At 46.5% G+C, this 22,069-nt stretch overlaps 1 protein-coding gene across 1 annotated transcript in view; it reads left to right on the top strand.

The window, feature by feature from the left end:
• Window positions 1-22,069, top strand: part of LOC130300128 (uncharacterized) — a 246,533-nt gene that overhangs the window by 198,276 nt on the left and 26,188 nt on the right. Inside the window, exons 9-11 of the mRNA XM_056551524.1 lie at window positions 6,134-7,700; window positions 15,889-16,083; window positions 19,835-19,980. Of these exons, the coding sequence (XP_056407499.1) occupies window positions 6,134-7,700; window positions 15,889-16,083; window positions 19,835-19,980 (1,908 nt within the window). The remainder of the gene's footprint in view (window positions 1-6,133; window positions 7,701-15,888; window positions 16,084-19,834; window positions 19,981-22,069) is intronic.

Genomic DNA, 22,069 nt, shown 5'->3' with positions numbered 1-22,069 from the left:
GTATCCAACCTGCTTGTCGGTAGTGGAAGGAGACAGAGCTCTGTTTTTTCGATGTTGCAAGAAGCAGATGACTGGTTAAACAGGAGACTGCTGCCCAGTACTGGACTATGGAGGCCATCATGTACAGTTACCTGCTCAACGTTTTCCTTGGATTCACCTGCCCTCAGCTTCTTGAACAATTTCTCTGCTATCCCTTTATGAAGATTGTGTTTTTCCCCTTTAGATTTCCTCATTTTATAAACAAGTTTGTTGCACAGTTGTTTCTTTGGGAAGATTGGACTTTGTGCTGGTCAGGCACCGTGACTGCCCCCTCGTTGGTCCACCTCCCATTCCTTGGAACATTCATACCTCAACTCTGAACCCCTTCCCTCCAGTTCCCTGGCCTTAATTTCCCCTTAATGACCTTGGCCCTTTTACACTTTCCAAAGGCCCCCCCTATCTCCGATCTACTATTTCCTTTATTAAATACCCATCTGATGCTAACAAAATAGCTTGACTCTCTGAGAGCCGTCAGTATATGTTACATCTCCACGAAAAAACAAACAGGAAGTTGTTTTTTTATCAAGCAATTTAATTTTGAGCATGGGAACCAGTCCAGTAAGCTACTGGCCCATATCATGAGGCAGAATTATTCTGCTTCACCGATTCTTAAACTTAGAGCCTCAGATGGGTCTCTTCTTCTAAGCAATGAAGAGCTAGCCCTCTGATTCTCCTCTTTCTATGCTAATCTCTACTCTTCCCAGGTGCAATATGATCAGCAGAACTCCTACCTTGATGCCATCACCTTCCCCACTCTTTCGGTGGAGGATTGTGACTATCTGGATACCCCACTTACTTTGTTAGAGGTGGGCGAGGCTATCGCTGATATAACTATGGGTAAGTCTCCGGGCCCTGATGGCATTCCGTTCGAGATGAACCTCCGGTACTCAAACGTGCTCCTCCCACCTATTCTAAGTATGCACCAGACAGCGTTTACTGAGGGTGTGCTCCCAGCGTCTCTTTATGATGCTACCATTGTGGTAATATTAAAACCGAATAAAGATCCTATGGAATTCTGGTCTTATAGACCGATCTCCCAGTTAAATTTAGACTATAAGATTCGTACCAAAGTCTTAGCCAATAGGCTTAATCGTGTTATTCTTACTATTATCCACGGTGACCAAACTGGTTTCATGCCAGGAAAGTCTACCTCGGATAATATCCGGAGGTCCAGACGGCTGTCCAGGAGTGGCTTTGGGGGGCAATTGGGCCTTGGCATAGTTAGATGCTGCCAAGACTTTCGATTCTGTAGAGTGGGGTTATCTTCTGGAGGTACTTAACAGGTTCGGATATTGTCCTAACTTTAGGAAGTAGATCTCCATCCTCTAGAGGCATCCTAAGGCTGAGGTCCTTGTAAATGGTATTTGTTCTCTCCCGTTTGCTTTGGGCCGAGGAACGCGGCAGGGGTGCCTTCTTTCCCCTCTCCTGTTCGCGGTGGTGGAGGAGCCCCTTGCTTTGTGTATTCGGCAGGATCCTGATTACCTTGGTATGTCAAAGGGAGGAGCGTATTAGGCTTTATGCCGATGATATGGTTCTATTTCTATCTAACCCTGACCTGACGTTGCCATATACAATCTGATTGATGTGCAGGTTTGGCTATTTTTACGGCTTGTTCATTAACTGGACTAAATCGGTTATTATGCCGCTACTAGACAAGAACTGGCCTTCTGTCATGTGTGGACTTCCGGTGGTGACAGAGTTCAAGTATTTGGGGGTATATATTAAGAGGAATCCATCAATGGATTTAAATTCTATAATCCTTTCCCTTTTACCATACATTAAAAATAAATTCAGGATATGGGGGACATTGCCTCTTACGGTTTCTGGCCGTATTAACCTTATAAAGCTTATCATTTTGCCTAAATGCCTCTATGCTTTCGAACATGCCTCTGTCCTGGTTCCTAAATCCTTCTTTAACATGTGACACTCCCTTTTATATGGGGTCCTAACAGGCCCAAAATTCGTTTCACCACTCTGCAGCGCCTGAAGTTGGCAGGGGGTGTGTCCCTACCTGATTTGCACTTGTATTATTTGGCCAGTCAACTTCGTTTTATTTGTCACTGGGTGCTTGATGCCCCAATGCCTGATGCTGAACAGTCCCTGTCCAAGTATAGTCTCTCTTTGAGGCTCGTGCTAGAGAGCCCGACCATGGGAGGCCGACCTTTCTGCCTCTTCACAAGCTGGCTATCCAAGTTTGGAGAGGTGATAAATCTGTTCATTCCCATACTGATATACCCTCAGATACTCTGCTGTGGCATAATCTGAATTTCACACATCTTGATGGTACTCTTTATCCCATGTTTTGACAGAATGTTGGGGTACGTACTTTAGAACATCTGTACTCTAATAATGTGCTGCAGTCCTTTGATCAGATGCAGTCTGAATATGATATTCCCCGACGTTGTTTTTTTTAAATACCTGCAATTACATCAGGCCCTTAATGATCAGTTTCTGGAGGGGAACCCACCTATTTCTGAATTTCCATTGATCAGAGTATTGAAATCACAGAGTCCACGGGGTCTTGTGTCCATGCTTTATACTCCCCTTATACAAGCGAAAACTTCTGTATGTCATGTCCACACCGATGTGGTACAGATCAGGCAGACTTCTAGCACCTCCTTTAAGCGTGCCCTTATATAGTAGATTTCTGGACTGAAGTTCTCCGACTTCTTGCTGCTCTCGTGAATCCTGCTCCTCCGTTAAACCCTCTCGTTTGTATATTTGGACTTATGGATGAAGAGATGTGGCCTCATCACACCCGTGCCTTTTTATGGGAATCATTGTTCTTGGCCAGGAAGGCTTTAGCCCTCCTATGGATGGACCCAAGACCCCCTACCATGGCTAAGTGTCGAGAACTGCTAAATGCTGTTATACCTTTTTCTCACCTTGTTTATAAAAATAGGACATTTCTATTGGTGTTGGGTGCATGGTGCTTTTCCCCTTTGACCCTCTGTTCATATTCCATGACTGGCCACCGGAGTCCTTAGGATTGGTGGTAAAAATGTTTTGAATTATTTTCTTTTATTTCTGGAGTTTATACTCATGTCAGTGTCTGTCCATTTTCTATTGAATTACTATACCTGTATTCTACATGCGGAGAGATGCTGGAGCTTTTATTGTCCTAAGTTGTCGGCTGCTGTTCGCTGACCTTCACCATATACCCTATTCAGTTGTTTTCTTGTTGAGGTTTTTATATGTTCCACTGTGTTCGGTCCATGCAGTCCGGCATCTCCGGGACATATCATTCTGCTTGTCTGCCATTGTCTTTATACTGAGATGTGACTTTGTCCTTTCAAACTAGGTGCGGAAAATGCTAATTTTTATACATTGACTGTATTGTTGTTATCTTTTCAATAAAATGAATTTTAAAAATAGTGAAATAGCCTAAAGACTTTAAAAAAAACACCTCAATTGTGATTATAGGTCAAACCACTTTCTCCTTGTGGTAAAATTTCTTTAAAAACGCACTTTGAATAAGAAAATGCATCAAAACTGAAGATAATGTGAACTGAGCTCAACCCATATATGAGTCTAATCAGTTCACCTGGCTTAACTACAGCACCAACAACCTAATTAGACGACCAGGTGCAGTGATAAGACAAGACACCGCACCCTCTCTCTGCAAAGCCAGAGGATTCATGGGAAATGTATCAGAAAATAATTTCTGTTCTAAAATAGGAATAAGGTATGGCTGAGAACCCATGCCTGCCACATCAGCTAAAACAGGTAAGCACAAGGCATACACAAGAACATCTTCAATGTTCTCTAATAATAGCTTGTACTGCACTAAATAAGTGTAAAAATAAATCTCTAGTGCTTTTTTTGTCTGTACAGGACAAAGGCATTATATAGAAGGCCATCTGTACCATGTGCACAGCCAGTTTCTAATACTTTGTCTTTTTCATGGCGCTGTGTGGCTTCAGACAAGTCCACCCCTCCCATGAACTTATTATAAGCCACTCTGGGGGTTCCATTGATAAGTCTTTCCCCTTGTATACACGGAACCTGTACGTGTATCCTGATGCACTTTCGCAGAGCTTGTACATCTTCACGACATACCTTGCCCTTTTGCTTGGCAGGTACTGGCAGAATTGCAATCTCTTATGGGGTAATAGGGGTCCACCTATTCGGATGAGCGTGACTAGAGGTGGGGTGTAATGTATTGGTGGGCATAGATGTTTTTCTGCACCACCAAATCAGTTCATCTGTGAAAAAGGACTTTAAAAAGTCCTTTTCCGCCATCCCAGCGTATCGGAATTGCATCCCTTCAAACCTAGGGATATGGGGTGTAAAATCCTCTGGGTCTATCCATGTGGGGTCAGAGGGCTTAGAAAGCCCAGAGGGCGCAATGTCCGCTGGAGTGGCCTGCCTACGTCGCCTCCTTGGGGGTGGCATGTCCAAGTCGTCTGAGGATGTGATCAGGAATGTGGGGTCCTCATCATCACTCACAGACTCCGTCTCTGAGGCCAAATACTCATAGGCCTCCTCCAGCAAATACATCCACAGTGATGAGCCGGACATGTTGTGCTCCTATATACACAACACAAACAACTGAGGGTGACAACAATAGGGTGACAGGAAAGGGGTGACTTTTTTTGTATTTTTTTTAACCGGGTGACTACAAAGGAGTGACAGGAAAGGGATAACTATTTTATTTTATTTTTTTTACTTTTTATAACAAGGGGATGACAACCAAAGAAACAGTGACAGGGGCGACGATCTCAGATGACAGCAAACACAGATGACACAGGGGCGACTCTGGTGATAGCGGACGGCTGATTTATATTGAAAAACACCAATCAGCACGCAACAGCTACCACGGGGACAAGAGGTGAAGGTCTCTGGTGACACAGGGGGATCGATCACGGGGGGGCGACGATCACAGGTGACACAGGGGCGATAGCGGACGGCTGATTTATATAAAAAAATACTAGCACCCCACAGCTATCATAGGGGACAGGGGGCGAAGGTCTCAGGGGTGATGAGGGGCGATAAGTGGGGGGTGATCACTGAAGGGTGATCAAAGGACAGGTGTTGAGGTGGATTTTAGGGTGATGGCAGGGGAGGTGGGGTGATGAGGGGGATAATATATGGGGTTTTTGAGCTCTCTCTTGACTTTTTTTATGGCTGATCTGCCAAGAAAACGGCGGATTAGTCTGCAGCACTTCTTCTCACGCTCTCCTCTGACAGACTGTCAATAGTGCGAACACGGAGCCAGAACAGCCCGGCGACGTGATCTGCGTTCTGATTGGCCAGTCTATCGGAGGACAGACAATCAGAGCGATTGCAGGGCCTGACCTTTCTGATTGGTCCCTCTGCTTGTCACAGCAATTCCCTGCTGCTGAAAGGAGCAGGGATCGCCACGGCTTCACTGTGCAGAGCCCGCAGTGAAGCTTTTCGTACAGGACGTATGCATACGTCCTGTAGGTAGCGGGAAGGGGTTAAAATGAAAGAAACAATCTTATTGGTTGCCATAAGCAGCTACATACACCACTCTTCCTCTACACAGGTTTTGATAAATGTTATGTCTCTTATGTATCATATGTGTCTTAAAAAGCAAAAATGTTCTGGGTCATTAAAGGGGTACTCCCCTGGAAAAAAAAATTTTTTAAATCAACTGGTGCCAGAAAGTTAAACAGATTTGTAAATTACTTCTATTACATAATCTCAATCTTCCTGTACTTATCATCTGCTGTATGCTCTATAGGAATGTTCTTTTCTTTTTTAATTTCTTTTTTGTCTTGTCCACAGTGCTCTCTGCTGACACCTGATGCCCGTATTAGGAATTGTCCAGAGTAGGAGAAAATCCCCATAGCAAACCTCTCCTGCTCTGGACAGTTCCTGACATGGACAGAGGTGTCAGCAGAGAGCACTGTGGTCAGACAGTAAGGAAATTAACTTTCTCTGGAGAATACAGCAGCTGATAAGTATTGGAAGGGTGAATATTTTTATATTGAAGTCATTTACAAATCTGTTTAACTTTCTGGCACCAGTTGATTTAAAAAAAAAATAAAAAAATAAAGTTTTCCAGTGGAGTACCCCTTTAAGGGGTTAAGATTATTGCTTAAAATAAAATCTGTGTTATTCTCTGCAGATGACTGTACCAGGAGATCAGAGGAGAATCTTATATCTTCAGATTATAAAGCAGATGATGATATCACACAAGATACATATGAAGAACATTCCATTATCCCAGATACACCCTCAGCCCTTCACAGCCAAGATCTCTCATCTCATCCTGTTATACAAGTCCAACCTAAAGATTCATCTCAGTCTGTTAAACTAAATAAGGAAAAGCGATTTTCATGTCCAGAATGTGGGAAATGTTTTCCTTATAAATCATATCTTGTTAGACATCAATTTACACACACAGGGGAGAAGCCATTTTCATGTTCAGAATGTGGAAAATGTTTTCCTTACACATCAAAACTTGTTAGACATCAAATTACACACACAGGGGAGAAGCCATTGTCATGTTCTGAATGTGGGAAATGTTTTACTTGGAAATGCTCTTTTGTTAAACATCAGAAAACTCACACAGGAGAAAAGTTATTTTCATGTTCTGAATGTGAGAAATGTTTTACTGATAAATCATCTCTTGTTTATCATCAAAGAACTCACACAGGAGAGAAGCCATTTTCATGTGCAGAATGTGGAAAATGTTTTACTCAGAAATCATATCTTGTTCGACATCAAAGCATTCACAGAAGAGAGAAGCCATTTACATGTTCAGAATGTGGGAAATGTTTTACTCAGAAATCATATCTTGTTCGACATCAAAGCATTCACAGAGGAGAGAAGCCATTCTCATGTTCAGAATGTGGGAAATGTTTTAGTCAGAATTCAGTTCTTGTTGAACATCAAAGAATTCACACAGGTGAGAAGCCATTTTCATGTTCAGAATGTGGGAAATGTTTTTCCCATAGATCACAGCTTGTTTTACATGGAAAACGTCACATGGGAGAGAAGCCATTTTCATGTTCAGAATGTGGGAAATATTTTACTCGGAAACCAGATCTTGTTATACATCAAATAACTCACACAGGAAAGAAGCCTTTTTCATGTTCAGAATGTGGGAAATGTTTTACTCAGAAATCACAACTCATTACACATCAAAGAATTCACACAGGAGAGAAGCAATTTTTATGTTCAGAATGTGGGAAATTTTTTACTCAGAAATCCCATCTTATTAAGCATCAAAGAATTCACATAGGAGAGAAGCCATTTTTATGTTCAGTATGTGGAAAATGTTTTACTTTAAATTCATTTCTTGTTGAACATCTAAGAACTCATACAGATGAGAAGCCATTTTCATGTTCAGAATGTGGAAAATGTTTTTCCCTTAGATCACAGCTTGTTTTACATGAAAAAGGTCACACGGGAGAGAAACCATTTTCATGTTCAGAATGTGGAAAATATTTTACTTATAGATCAATACTAATCACACATCTAAGAACTCATACGGGAGAGAAGCCATTTTCATGTTCAGAATGTGGAAAATATTTTTCTCAGAAATCAATACTTATTAGACATCTAAGAATTCACACAGGAGAGAAGCCATTTTCATGTGCAGAATGTGGGAAATGTTTTTCTGTGAAATCACATCTTATCGAACATTCAAGAATTCACACAAGAGAGAAGCCAATTAAGAGCAATAAATGGTGCAGATAACACATCTATATATTAACCATGTACATAGGATATCTGACATTTATACATATATCATATACTGCATCTCCAAACTTGTTCCCAATTGTTAATAAAAGTTTTCTTTTAGAACGTAGTCACCGATCCAGCGATGTCATCACTATAGTTTACATGGTAGGAAAAGAGTGTGATATATGGTTGTGATATTCACTGCTCCTCATGGAGAAGACCCAACAGGCATAATCCATGGGGAGCTGCTACTGGAGACCCAAACACCTCAGAGAGAAGGGACTTATTCCAGTGATGAAGAATTCCAGGACATGACCAGATTAGAGACACAAAATCACTTCTATCTTCTGGCTTCTAGGACATTATTCTGATGGAAGAACTTTACACATTATAAAAAGTCCTATAGGTGTTGGGGAACATTTATAGACAATGATCCCAAGTAATAGAAGTAATACAGTAACTCAACACTAGGGATGAGTTCTGAACATTTCCAGGTTCAGCTTGCGTGTCCCGGGTAATGTGTGCGATAACATGAGGGATGAAGAGCACATGGCGTTTTGGTGCCCAGAGGAAGCAGGAAGTACAGGGGCAGGGAAATGGCGTCAGGTTGACCAGCATTCCTTACAACTATCACATGATCACCCCAGGTTTATGATGATTTGCTGGCTTATGTGTCAGTCAGCTCCCAGGCCAATAGGAGGCAGCATAGGGGTAGGGTCTTTCACACAGTTTCTGGAAAGAGACAAATAGACAGACAGTGGGGGAGATATTCAAAAACTACTGTCATTTCTGTTACAGTTTTATTAATTACACTTTTTTTTTTTTCCAATTTAAAGTTTAATCGTTTTGAGTAGAGAAATAAACAACAACAAAAAGAATCCAATATAGCAAAGAGAGCGACATCTCAATTCAAGAAATGATAACAGAACCATAATCACCAGGTCGGCCTTTAGGAACAGTAAGCCGAATATAGTATCACATGAAGTAGGATATTGGTGCTATGAACACACGTGTCAGTACTGTAAAAATGACAGAGGAGTAAGCACCTGTCATTAGAAAAGACAGAGAAGTGAAAGAGTGGACTCAGCCACTACCTAGCACAACAATAGAACGGTAAGAAAAGAGAGAACCGAAGAAAGGAAAAGTAGGCAGATGACAGGGGGAGTATTAGAAACCACAACACTAGACAACAGAGGGCAAAGACACAACAGGGAAAAAGGGGGGAGAACAGTTAGGATGCCACGGGGTTCCCAGAGGCCAGGAGAGAGCAGTATTCTGGAGTAGTTTGGAAAGACAGCCAGTCAAACCAGGCCTTGTTATAGCGTTCACCCTCTGCAGGGGACAAAGCTATCAATTCCTCCATACGTTGTAAATGATTAACTTCCCCCACCCATTCACTGATCGTGGGAGCGTCAGTCAATCGCCATTTACGAGGAATGACTGATTTTGCAGCCTGCAGAAGATAGCACAAGAGAGACTTCTTATAAGAAGAGGAGACATCAAACATGAACAACAAGGATGCTTCAGGGGAATCCGGTATGGAGACACCGGTGACCTTACGGGCAGTGTTGTGTACCGCCTCCCAGAAAGGGCGCAGGGAAGGACAACCCCACCAAATATGGGATATGGTGCCAATCGCACTATCACAACGCCAACATGACTCAGAAACTGAGGGATACCAACCGTGCAGCATCTCCGGGGTGCGGTACCAGCGTGATAGAATTTTATAATTAGTCTCTTGGGCCTTGTTAGCAAGGACAGATTTATGTGTGAGAAGAAAACATTTCTTCCACTGTGCTGGGGTAAATTGTTTATTGAGTTCTGTCTCCCAAGCAGAGCAAAATGAGGGTAAGGAAGAGGAATAGCGGGTTAGTAATAACTGGTAAAGAAGACCAATGGTATGAGGAGGGACAGGAGGAGTGAGGCACAAGGTTTCGAAAGGAGTGAGGTCCCGATGTAGGCGGGTAGAACGAGAAACAGAGGAGTAGAAATGTTTCAACTGCATATACTCAAATATGTTACAGTGCCTAGAAGACTCGGCAGGGCAGAGGTCAAGGAGAGGTAGCACTCCAGAAGGAGAAAGAACATGTAGGAAGCGCAATGAGGTCGACCCCAACCCCCCCAGAAAAGAGCGAGAGGATGCCCCAGGAGGGAAGGCCGGGTTATCAGTTATGGGCAGCATTGGGCCCAAGGGATACACTTTTTTTTATTCTCACAATTTCAAAGGTCTCTTGTGCTGCTTCAAAAATATATAAATATGTAAGAGTTCATTTTCATGGCACTTTAGGGATTTTATTTGTGCCAAAACAAATTGCCAAATTTGTCGCCAAATATTTTTGTTGCTGCCATATTGGATTTTTTTTTGTGCCAAAATTGCTGGGTTTATCATCAAAATAGCTGATTTTTGAACCAAATTTTACATCCCGGAAGATTCTGGAGGTGGCATCTTGTAACGCTGAGCGCTCCGGGTCCCGCTTCTCCCCCGGAGCGCTCGCAGGATTACACTCCTGCTTGCAGCGCCCCGGTCAGAATCGCTGACCGGGAGCGCTGCTCTGTGTCTCTCGGCGGGGTGTGTTCCCTAGCCTGTGTATCCAGACCTTCTGCTGTTGCCCCTGACTACGAACCCTGCCGCCTGCCCTGACCTTCTGCTACGTCTGACTTGCCTCTGTCTAGTCCTTGCCTCTGTCTAGTCCAGTCTCAGCTGCCAGATGGGTCGAGTCGCTACAGGGGAACACGACCTGGTAGTTACCGCCGCAGCAAGTCCATCCCGCTTTGCGGCGGGCTCTGGTGAACACCAGTAACTACTTAGAACCAATTCGCCAGTATGACCCGCGCCATCGCCTCTCTGGCACAGAGGATCCACCTTCTGTGTCCTCACCAGCCGCCAGTCCGGATCCTGACAGTAGATCCGGCCATGGATCCCGCTGAGGTGCCGAGTATTGCTGATCTGACTACCGTTGTTGCCCAGCAGTCCCAGCAGATCACCCAACAAGGACAACAGCTGACGCAGTTGACCGCCATGCTCCAGCAGCTTCTGCCTGCCCAGGGTCAACCATCTCCTCCGCCAGCTCCAACTTCTCCTCCACTCCGAGTTGCTGCAACTACCTCTAGAGTCCGCTTATCTCTTCCAGAGAAATTTGAAGGGGACTCTAAGATGTGCCGGGGATTCCTGTCCCAATGTTCCCTGCACCTTGAATTGATGTCGGACCAGTTCCCCACAGAACGGTCGAAGGTGGCTTTCGTGGTCAGTTTGTTATCTGGAAAGGCCTTGTCCTGGGCCACACCGCTGTGGGACCGCAACGATCCTGCCACTGCTTCAGTCCAGTCCTCCTTTTCCGAAGTACGCAGCATCTTTGAGGAGCCAGCCCGGGCTTCCTCTGCCGAGACGGCTCTTCTGAATCTCGTCCAAGGGAGCTCTTCAGTAGGCGAATATGCTATCCAGTTCCGCACCCTCGCCTCTGAGCTAGCTTGGAACAATGAGGCCCTTTGCGCGACCTTCAAGAAAGGTTTATCCAGCCATATCAAAGATGTTCTGGCCGTACGAGAGATTCCTGCTACCTTGCCTGAACTCATCCAGTTGGCCACCCGCATAGATATGCGTTTCACGGAAAGACGCCAGGAGCTCCGCCAGGAAAAGGATCTTGTTCACACCAGACGGTTTCCTCGCTTGGGACCTCTCTTCCAGAGTCCTCTGCAACCTACCCCTGTGCCTCCCACCGAGGAGGCTATGCAAGTGGAACGGTCTCGCCTGACCCAAGAAGAGAGGACTCGCCGCAGAAATGGAAATCTGTGCTTGTACTGTGCCAGTACTGAACATTTCCTTAAAGACTGTCCTATTCGCCCTCCGCGTCAGTGGAAACGCATGCACCTAGTTAACGTGGGAGAGGCGTTACTAGGTGTGAATTCCTCCTCTCCACGCCTGACTATTACGGTGCGGATTTCTCCATCCACTAACTCCTCCTTCTCTGCGGTGGCCTTCCTGGACTCTGGTTCTGCAGGAAACTTTATTGAAGCCTCATTCATCAACAGATTTCACATTCCAGTTACCCATCTCTTCAAACCCTTCTTCATCTCATCTGTAAACGGAGAGAATCTGGACTGCAGCGTGCGTTACTGCACAGAACCCTTGCTCATGACTGTTGGAGCACTCCATCAAGAAAAAATTGAATTCTTTGTTTTGCCGAATTGTACCTCGGACATTCTGCTTGGCGTGCCCTGGCTCCAGCGAAACACCCCTACTGGACCACTGGGGACATTAAGTCCTGGGGCGCTTCCTGCCACAAACATTGCCTTAAGTCTGTACCAATCAGCCAAGTCCCCGTCGCTACTCCATTGCCTGGTCTTCCCAAGAACTACCAGGACTATGCTGACGTCTTTAGTAAAAAACAAGCGGAGGTCTTGCCACCACACAGACCCTACGACTGTCCTATTGACTTGCTCCCTGGTACCACACAGCCCCGTGGCAGAATTTATCCTCTCTCCGCTCCAGAGACCAAGGCCATGTCTGAATACATTCAGGAAAATCTTGATAGAGGTTTCATTAGGAAGTCTTCTTCGCCAGCCGGAGCGGGATTCTTCTCCTCCTGCTTCTCTGGTGCCAGTTCCTCCAGGAAAAACTTATGTTCCTCCACGTCTTCGCCTCCAGACTTTCAAATGGGGTCATTCCTCCCATCTGGCTGGTCACGCTGGAATTAAAAAATCTTTACAGTTGATTTCCAGACACTACTGGTGGTCTTCCCTGGAAAAGGATGTGACTGATTTCGTACGGGCCTGTACAGTATGTGCACGGGATAAAACTCCACGCCAAAAGCCTGCAGGTCTTCTCCACCCCCTGCCGGTGCCTGAACTGCCATGGTCCCACATAGCCATGGATTTCATCACGGACCTTCCTTCATCTCATGGCAACACCGTCATTTGGGTGGTCGTTGATCGTTTTTCTAAAATGGCTCATTTTGTCCTGCTTCCTGGGCTTCCTTCTGCGCCACAATTGGCGAAGCAATTTTTTGGGCAGATTTTTCGTCTCCACGGGCTTCCCACACATATCGTCTCTGATAGAGGCGTTCAATTTATCTAAAAATTTTGGAGAGTACTCTGCACCCAATTAAAAATCAAATTAAATTTCTCGTCCGCCTATCACCCTCAATCCAATGGACAAGTGGAGAGGGTGAACCAAATTCTTGGTGACTACCTGCGACATTTTGTCTCCTCCCGTCAAGATGATTTGGTGGACCTGCTGCCCTGGGCCGAATTCTCGTACAATTTCAAGAATTCTGAGTCCTCCGCAAGTCTCCATTTTTTGTAGTGTACGGCCGTCACCCACTGCCCCCCCCCTCCCCATCCCCACTTCATCTGGAGTTCCTGCCGTAGATGAATTAACTCAGGACTTCTCAGCTATCTGGAAGGAGACTCAAAAGTCGCTCTCACTGGCCTCGTCTCGCATGAAGAGACATGCGGATTAGAAGAGAAGAACTCCTCCTGTCTTTGTCCCTGGTGACAAAGTATGGCTCTCCACCAAATACATTCGGTTCCAGGTCCCTAGCTACAAGCTGGGTCCTCGTTACCTCGGGCCTTTTAAAATCAAAAATCAAATTAATTCTGTCTCCTACAAGCTCCATCTTCCTTCCTCTCTTCGTATTCCTAACTCTTTCCATGTCTCCCTTCTCAAACCTCTCATACTTAACCGTTATTCCCCTAAGGTCACCGCTCCTGCTCCTGTCACTGGGTCCTCTGATGTCTTCTCGGTGAAAGAGATCCTCGCCTACAAGGTCGTCCGAGGTAAAAAAAAAAAAACTTCTTGTGGATTGGGAGAATTGTGGAACCGAAGAGAGGTCTTGGGAACCCGAGGCTAATATCCTTGAGAAGGAACTCATTCGTAATTTCTTGGGTTCCAAAAAGAGGGGGAGACCTAAGGGGGGGGGGGGGTACTGTAACGCCGAGCGCTCCGGGTCCCGCTTCTCCTCCGGAGCGCTCGCAGCGTTACACCCCTGCTTGCAGCACCCCGGTCAGACTTGCTGACCAGGAGCGCTGCTCTGTGTCTCTCGGCGGGAATGCGATCCCCGTGGTGGCATCCCATGTCACTCACCGGCCCCGTACTCCTGCTCAGTCCCGGCGCGCGCAGCCCCGCTCTCTAGGGCGCGCGCGCGCCGGGTCTCTCAGATTTAAAGGGCCAGCGCACCATTAATTGGTGCCTCTCACAATTTCTTCCAATCACTCCCTACACTATAAAAACCCACTTCCCCTTCCTGTCCCTGCCGGATCTTGTTGCCTTGTGCCCTGAGAAAGCGTTATAGTGTGTTCCCTAGCCGGTGTATCCAAACCTTCTGCTGTTGCCCCTGACTACGAACCTTGCCGCCTGCCCTGACCTTCTGCTACGTCTGACCTCGCCTCTGTCTAGTCCTTGTGTACCGCGCCAGTCTCAGCTGCCAGAGGGGTCGAGTCTCTACAGGGGAACACCCAGCAAGTCCATCCCGCTTTGCGGCAGGGTCTGGTGAACACCAGTAACTACTTAGAACCGATTCCCCAGTACGACCCGCGCCATCGCCTCTCTGGCACAGAGGATCCACCTCCTGTGTCCTCACCAGCCGCCAGTCCGGATCCTGACACATCTCATGTAATATTCCATGATTTCTAGCACCCAAACAAGCGATAACTGTATAAACTAAAACATTTCTAGGGCTTAAATGTGAGTGCAGGTGCAGTGACCATGAAAAAAAAAAATATATTTTAAATAACATTTTCCAATAATAATTATTTATTTTTCAATAACTAATTAAATAACACCTTTTCCCAAAAAACGACATCATTTCTTTTTTGGTGTGAAACGCGAAATTGTTGATGTGAAGAGTTTTGAATATGACCCCCAGTGTGTGTATGAGCCGGGGCTAGAGCTATGCGATCCTACAGAATCCTAAAAAGCCTTCCTATATCACAATACCCTCCACAGCTGGCTGAGCACAAACCCTAGGATATACAATACCACAGCAAAGTGAGCACAGCCTCATCCGTGGGCTCCTCTCAGGGACCTCCTGTCCATTCCTACAGAAGCCTCATCGTGCACTACAAATCCCAGCCAGCCTTTTTCCAGGAACAGTACAACTGAACAAACCTGTATGATAGCAATACGTATTGAAATTACTGTAAAGGCAGCACAGACATCTAAATGACCTTACTTAAATTTATAAGGTTTCCAGGGGACGTGGCTTGCTGTGGTCTGAGATGGTGGCATGTAGAGGGAGCTCCGTTCACCCTGAGACCACTACTACGCTTCATTTGCTCCCACCATTGCTGTTCTGATGGCGAGGGGTACCCGACGACAGAAGAAGCTGCCGCTCGTCTGCCTGACCCCTCAGACTCCATCGGGAACCATCGCCCGCTACCTCACCAGGGCTCCTGCCTCGGCCCCGGCCTCCCCGCCTGCTTCACCAGGGCCTCTGCGAGCTTTGCGCTCCCGGTCAGTGAGCGCTGCTGCACTGCGCACAGCACCGGAGTCGGAGCTTTACTGTGCGCCAGGGGAAGGACATCCTGTCCCCGGCTCTCACCTCCAGTGCTCCCCTCCTGATCCAGCCAGCGGAGACTTGAGTGAGGGGAGCGTGTGCTGTCAGCCTTCCTCCACCTGCTCTCCGGAGCAAGAAGAGCTGCGGCTGCGGTCTGCGCTCCGGCCGCCATCTTCCTCAGCTACTCCATCCTCCTCTGCAGTGGTGTGTGGCGGTCCTGAACCCGGTGCCCAGTACCTGTCTCCCTCTCCTCCAACCTGCCGGTGAGCCCTCAGCTCTGTCAGCCCCCTCCTCTATAGCTGCTGGGGTCAGATCTGGCACCGCAGCATTTTAAGAGAGAGTGTCCCTATATCCAGCCTCTTCTCTCGGTGCCTCTGCCAGTTGGGCTGCTCTGTCTACATCCCCTATGAACCAACTGCTGGTGGCTTCTCCTGCCTGGACCGCTCCTTTCCTGTGTTCTGCTCCCGCTCCTGTGGCCTCAGACCCAGATCCTAACACCCCTGGGGTTGCTCACCTGGCCCCCCAAAAACCACAGAGGGCCCTGTCGACTCCCAGGATGCAATCAAATGGACATAAGAGTGTGGCCCATCTCTCAAATGCCCACCAAGGAGGACGTTAAAGCCCTTATTGCCGGAGTCAAAGACGCCTACAGGGCTGAGATAGCTGATATGCATAAGGATCTTCAACATGTCTCTGATAGGGTGGACGACCTGGAAGGGGCCCATGACTTTACTATATCCTACATTGCTGACCTGCACGCTACCATCGCTGCTCAGTCTGAATTCTTGGGGGACCTGCACTCTCATGTTGAGGACTTGGACAATAGGGGCAGGAGTAACAATATTAGAATCCGTGGGCTTCCCGAGGCTACTAGGGACAAAGATCTACACGCTACGTTGGTGGCTATCTTTAACCCTTGAACGACGCAGGACGTATATTTACGTCCTGCGCCGACTCCCACGATATACAACAACAACAAAATTCCCCAGGGATTCCAGGGCAAATTATATGTGACAACAACCTTTAGGGGTCGCCCCCCAAGGGGTTAACCCTAAACTAGAAACCCCCCTTAAAACTAAATTTTATTAAGTCTTTTAAAATATATGAGCTCCGGTATAGTGATCTAAAAGCACAGCTAGTAGTTGCTTGAATCGTGTGTAGGCACCCTGTAACTTCTTAGATGATGGTATTGTGCTTGTATAGCACTAATCTACGGATGCCGCTATATAGATAGAGAAGCACTGTAAGCTGCTAGTTAAAATATGAATAGCCCTCCGCTGCCCGACGTTTCGTTGGATGAACCAACTTTATCAAGGTACAGAGGCTAACCCCGCATCACATCGCGTCGGTCCCGGCGCTCATCAACGGCCGGAACCCGCGGCTAATACCACACAGACGATCGCGGCGATGTGCGGTATTAACCCTTTAGAAGCGGCGGTCAAAGCTGACCGCCGGCTTCTAAAGTGAAAGTGAAAGTATCCCGGCTAGTCAGTCGGGCTTTTCGCGACCGCCGCGGTGAAATCGCGGCGTCCCGAACAGCTTGCAGGACACCGGGAGGGCCCTTACCTGCCTCCTCGGTGTCCGATCGACGAATGACTGCTCCGAGATCCAGGCAGGAGCAGTCAAGCGCCGATAACGCTGATCACAGGCGTGTTAATACACGCCAGTGATCAGCATAGGAGATCAGTGTGTGCAGTATTATAGGTCCCTATGTTAATAAAGGTCATTTAACCCCTTCCCTAATAAAAGTTTGAATCACCCCCCTTTTCCCATAAAAAAAAATAAAACTGTCTAAATAAAAATAAACATGTGGTATCGCCGCGTGCGTAAATGTCCAAACTATAAAAATATATTGTTAATTAAACTGCACAGTCAATGGCGTACGCGCAAAAAAAATCCAAAGTCCAAAAAAGCGTATTTTGGTCACTTTTTATACCATTAAAAAGTGATCAAAAAGTCCGATCAAAACAAAAATCATACTGATCACGGCGCAAAAAATGAGCCCTCATACCGCCCTATACGTGAAAAAATAAAAAAGTTATAGGGGTCCGAAGAGGACATTTTTAAACGTATAAATTTTCCTGCATGTAGTTATGATTTTTTCCAGAAGTACGACAAAATCAAACCTATATGAGTAGGGTATCATTTTAACCAAATGGACCTACAGAATAATGATAAGGTGTAATTTTTACCGAAATATGCACTGCGTAGAAACGGAAGCCCCCAAAAGTTACAAAATGGCGTTTTTTTTCTTCGATTTTGTCGCACAATGATTTTTTTTCCGTTTCGTCGTGAATTTTTGGGTAAAATGACTGATGTCACTGCAAAGTAGAATTGGTGACGCAAAAAATAAGCCATAATATGGATTTTTAGGTGGAAAATTTAAAGGGTTGTGATTTTTAAAAGGTAAGGAGGAAAAAACGAAAGTGCAATAATGGAAAAACCCTGAGTCCTTAAGGGGTTAACATGATCCTTGGTGAACCTGCTTCTCACAAAATCAAGCTGGATCGTGCTCATCAAGCCCTCCGACCTCGTCCCACCAATGGCCCCCCTCGGGATGTTATTTGCTGTGTTACCGATTTCCAATTGAAGGAGCGTATTATGGCTAAAGCGCGCTCCCTGAGGAACTTCGACTTTGATGGGGCCCCTATCCAATTGTTTCAGGACCTCTCTTGGATCACCCTGCATAAAAGGAAGATGTTGCAGCCCCTTATGTCCACTCTACGCTCAGCTCAGATACCCTATAGATGGTCCTTCCCTTTTGTGCTTCAAGCTCGTAGGGATGGGCGCTCTGCGGTTCTACGGTCCCATGCTGATGTGCCCGGGTTTTGTGCTACCCCTGACCTACAGATCCTGCAGCTCACGGATTGTGCCCTCACTCCTCCTCCTCTTCCAATTATGTGGCAGCCTGCTCGGGGGAGGCATCGTAGATCTGATCGGAATCACTGTGGTTTGCCCTCCTGCGTAAATCCTCCCTGACTTTCCGAGTGGCTGTCTAGGGTGGCCTACTATCTATGAAGGGACTTAATTGTAGACATTTTTTCTATTTTGGCGGGCTCTAGATGTTTGCCTGGTTCTGTGTTAGTAGCAATTTCCATAACCAATTGCAAGTAGTGGTGGGTTTCGGTTGTGTCTTTGGCCTTGTCTCGGGGTGGAGCTTTTCTACCTGAACGTAGTCACTCTTTGATGTGTACTTCCACTCTCCACCCTGAGGCCTTGACAAACTTGGAAATATTTTTGATTGCAATGTTTTTCTTACTGTGCAGTCTTAATTTGGCCTCTTCTCTGGCCTTAGAGCCATTGGTTTATCCATTATACTGTTGTTTTGTTGTACCTCCCCTGTTGAGTAAGCAACCTTGTCACTTGCACTTTTCCTTGTACACTCCCCCTCATGGCTAAGTGCGTTTCACTGAATGTTAAGGGTCTGAATTCCCCGACTAAGAGACACCTGTAGTGTCCCTACGCGCAGATATAGTGTACCTTCAGGAGACGCACTCTGACAAGACGGGTACCTCCCACTTCCTACGACACATCTATCCTCAGTCTTTTCTTGCCTCCTCTGATAAGAATAGCAACCCCCACTACCTTCCTATTTCTAAACATTGCCCCCTTCAGGTTTCTTCTTCCTATGCTGATTCCCTCTGGTAGATTTGTTTTGGTCCAGGGTGCCCTGGGAGGTAAGCAACTCCTTCTCCGTAATATCTATGCCCCCAACTCATCTCAGATTCCCTTCTTACGTAGGGTTCTCTTCCTATTACGGTCCTTTTCCTCTTCGACCTGGCTTTTAGGGGGGATTTTAACCTGGTCTCTCCTACTGTGGATCGGCTCTCCATCTCGGGTTCACCTCCTACACCCTCACAGACCTGCCTCTCAACACACTTTCGTCGTCTGATACGCTCGGCGGGGTTGAATGATGTCTGGAGGATTAGTCACCCTTCGGATCGCTCTTTTACATTTTTCTCCCACCCCCATAACCTTCATACTCGCATCGACTACTTCTTTGGGAACCTCCCCATGGTCCATATGCTTTCTTCTACTTCTTTAGAGCCTCTCTCGTGGTCTGATCATAGCCCTATTCTTGTTTCACTCTCTCCTTTCCAATCTTCTGTGCGCCGCTGTCATTGGCGTCTCAATGACTCTTTACTTAAAAACCCCTCTTCTCGGGACTCGATCCAGAGCAGCATCACCACTTACTTTGCCGATAACGAGGGCTCGGTGTCCTCGCAGGTGATTCTATGGGAAGCCCACAAGGCTGTAGTCCGGGGTCATTGTATTGCCCTGGGCTCTAGGCTGAAACGTCGTGCAGATTCGCTCCTGAGAACTTAGGGCTCAAGTGTAGCGTCTGGAATCCCTTTTGCTTTCCTCCCCTTCACTGTCGGTGGTGAGGCGTTTGGTGGCAGCTAGATCCCAATTAAACGACTTGGCCCTCCACAAAGTGGAGCGTGAACTCCTGTATGCTAAACAAAGTTTTTTATGAAAAAGGCAACAAAGCTCACACTATGTTAGCTCGCCGCCTATGGGATTGGGCTGCCGCTCAGGCCCTCTCAGCACTGAAAGACCCCTCTGGAACTCTCCAGCACCACCCTGACTCTATTGCTAAACTATTCTTTGACTATTACTCCAAACTTTTCTCCGTTCCCTCACAGTTACCCTCTGACCCAGGTGAGCTCTCAGCAGCTCTCACCTCCTTTACTCTCTCAGTGTAGCTTCCCTACTCTTTCGGTGGCTGAGAGACTCTTTGAATGCTCCAATCACCTTGGAGGAGCTTTCAGAGGTCCTAAAGTCTCTTCCTGTGGGAGGCTTCCCACGTCCTGATGGTTTTACTTACTTGTACTATAAGACTTACTCTTCTGTCCTTCTCCCCCCGCTTGATTTCTATGTTTATCACTTTCATGGAGGGTGAAACCATCCCTCAGCCTTTTCTTCACTCTTTGATAACCTTAATCCCTAAGCCTGGTAAAGATCCTCATGACTGTTCCAGTTATAGGCCTATTGCCCTCCTGAGCAAGCCCTGGTCCTCAGCTTAGATGCTGAGAAGGCCTTTGATAGGCTAGGATGGACATTTATGTTCGCTACTTTGCAAAAATTGGGGGATCTCTGGCAACTTTCTTGTTGCCCTCCAAGGTTTGTATTTTGCCTCTACGGCTTCTCTTAAGCTCCCCTCTGCCTCCTCTCCTACCTTTACCCTGCAGAATGGGACCCGACAGGGATGTCCGTTATCCCCCCTGATTTTTGCATTATGTATTGAGCCTCTGGGGATCCGAACATTTCTGGAGTTTCTTTACACGGAAGGGAATTTAAGCTCTGTCTTTTTGCTGACGATATCTTACTCACCCTTACTAATCCTATAATCTCTTTTCCCTCTCTGTATAAATTGCTGCATGACTTTGGTAGAATCTCGGGTTACATGGTCAATCTCTCTAAATCTGTGGCTATGCCTCTCAATCTCCCTCCTCCTCTGTCTTCTCTATTGCAAGCTGATTATTCTTTTCGTTGGTCCACATCTGCTTTTACCTATCTTGGTGTGTCGATCTCCCCTCGTTACAACACTACACTGTACTCTGTCAACGATCCTGCGCTCTTCCGTGAATTACGAACTATGTTGGATCGTTGGTGGACTCAATACATCTCCTTTTTTGGGCGTATAACTGCGGTTAAAAAGACTATCCTTCCTAAATTGCTTTATTTTTTCGAAACCATGCCGGTACGGGTCCCCCTTACGGTGCTACATTCTTTCCAATCGGCTATTTTTCGGTTTATATGGGATGGGAGACTCCACAGACTCCCATTGTCTGTAATGATCGCCAGGCGGTCGCTAGGGGGCTTAGGTGTTCCTGATGTTACCAAATACCACTGGGCAGCCCACCTCTGCCATTTGGTGGCCTGGTCCACGTATCGCGCCTATAGTAAATGGATGGAGCTGGAAAAACTGTGGTTGGCCCCTGTCCATCCTAACTTTTTCCTATGGACTGCTCCCCTTCCATCTCTGGATAGTCCCCTTTCAGGTCATATGTCTTTTTCTCACTATGTCTGGTCCTATTGCTTCCGAAGTTTTGGCCTGCTTTCCTCCTTTACTCCCCTACAATCATTCTGATATCATCCTGACTTTTAGCCTGGCCTGTCCTCTGACATGGTAAGGGAGTAGGGGTCTCGAAATCTCTTTGGGAGGACCTTGTTGATCCTTGTAAGAGGGTTCTCTCCTCCTGTGATCAATTGGTATCTCGATGGGGCTTAGGGGCTACTGAGGAGTCTCGCTATGCTCAACTTAGTCTTTACTTCCTTTCTAAGCAAGCCTCCCTAACTGTGTCTCTGCCGACGGGTTTTGAACAAGTATGCAGGGGGGACCTTTACAACGGGGGCTCCTTTCTAGTATCTACTCCTTGCTGCTGTCTCCCCGCACTAACCACCCCCTTCACATAGGTACATGAGCCGTTGGGAGGAAGACCTGGGCACTCCTATCACCTTCCCTCAATGGAGACTGATTTGGGAACGGGCCTCCAAAGCCTCTATCTGCACGGCCTACAAGGAAACACAGTATAACCTACTCATGGGCTGGTAGCTCTACTGTTTACACATACAGCTCAGCTACATGTACATTACGCATATACAGCTCTACTGTGTACACATACAGCTCAGCTACATGTACATTACACACAGCTCTACTGTGTACACATACAGTTCAGCTACATGTACATTACACATATACAGCTCTACCGTGTACACACACAGCTCAGCTACATGTACATAACACATATACAGCATTACTGTGTACACATACAGCTCAGCTACATGTACATTACACATATACAGCACTACTGTGTACACATACAGCTCAGCTACATGTACATTACACATATACAGCTCTACCGTGTACACACACA

The sequence above is a fragment of the Hyla sarda genome, chromosome 1 (genome assembly GCF_029499605.1).
Source record: "Hyla sarda isolate aHylSar1 chromosome 1, aHylSar1.hap1, whole genome shotgun sequence".
Classification (NCBI taxonomy): Eukaryota; Metazoa; Chordata; class Amphibia; order Anura; family Hylidae; genus Hyla; species Hyla sarda.
The sequence above is the reverse complement of the archived record's forward strand: the minus strand, read 5'-3'. Positions and strand labels throughout refer to the sequence as shown.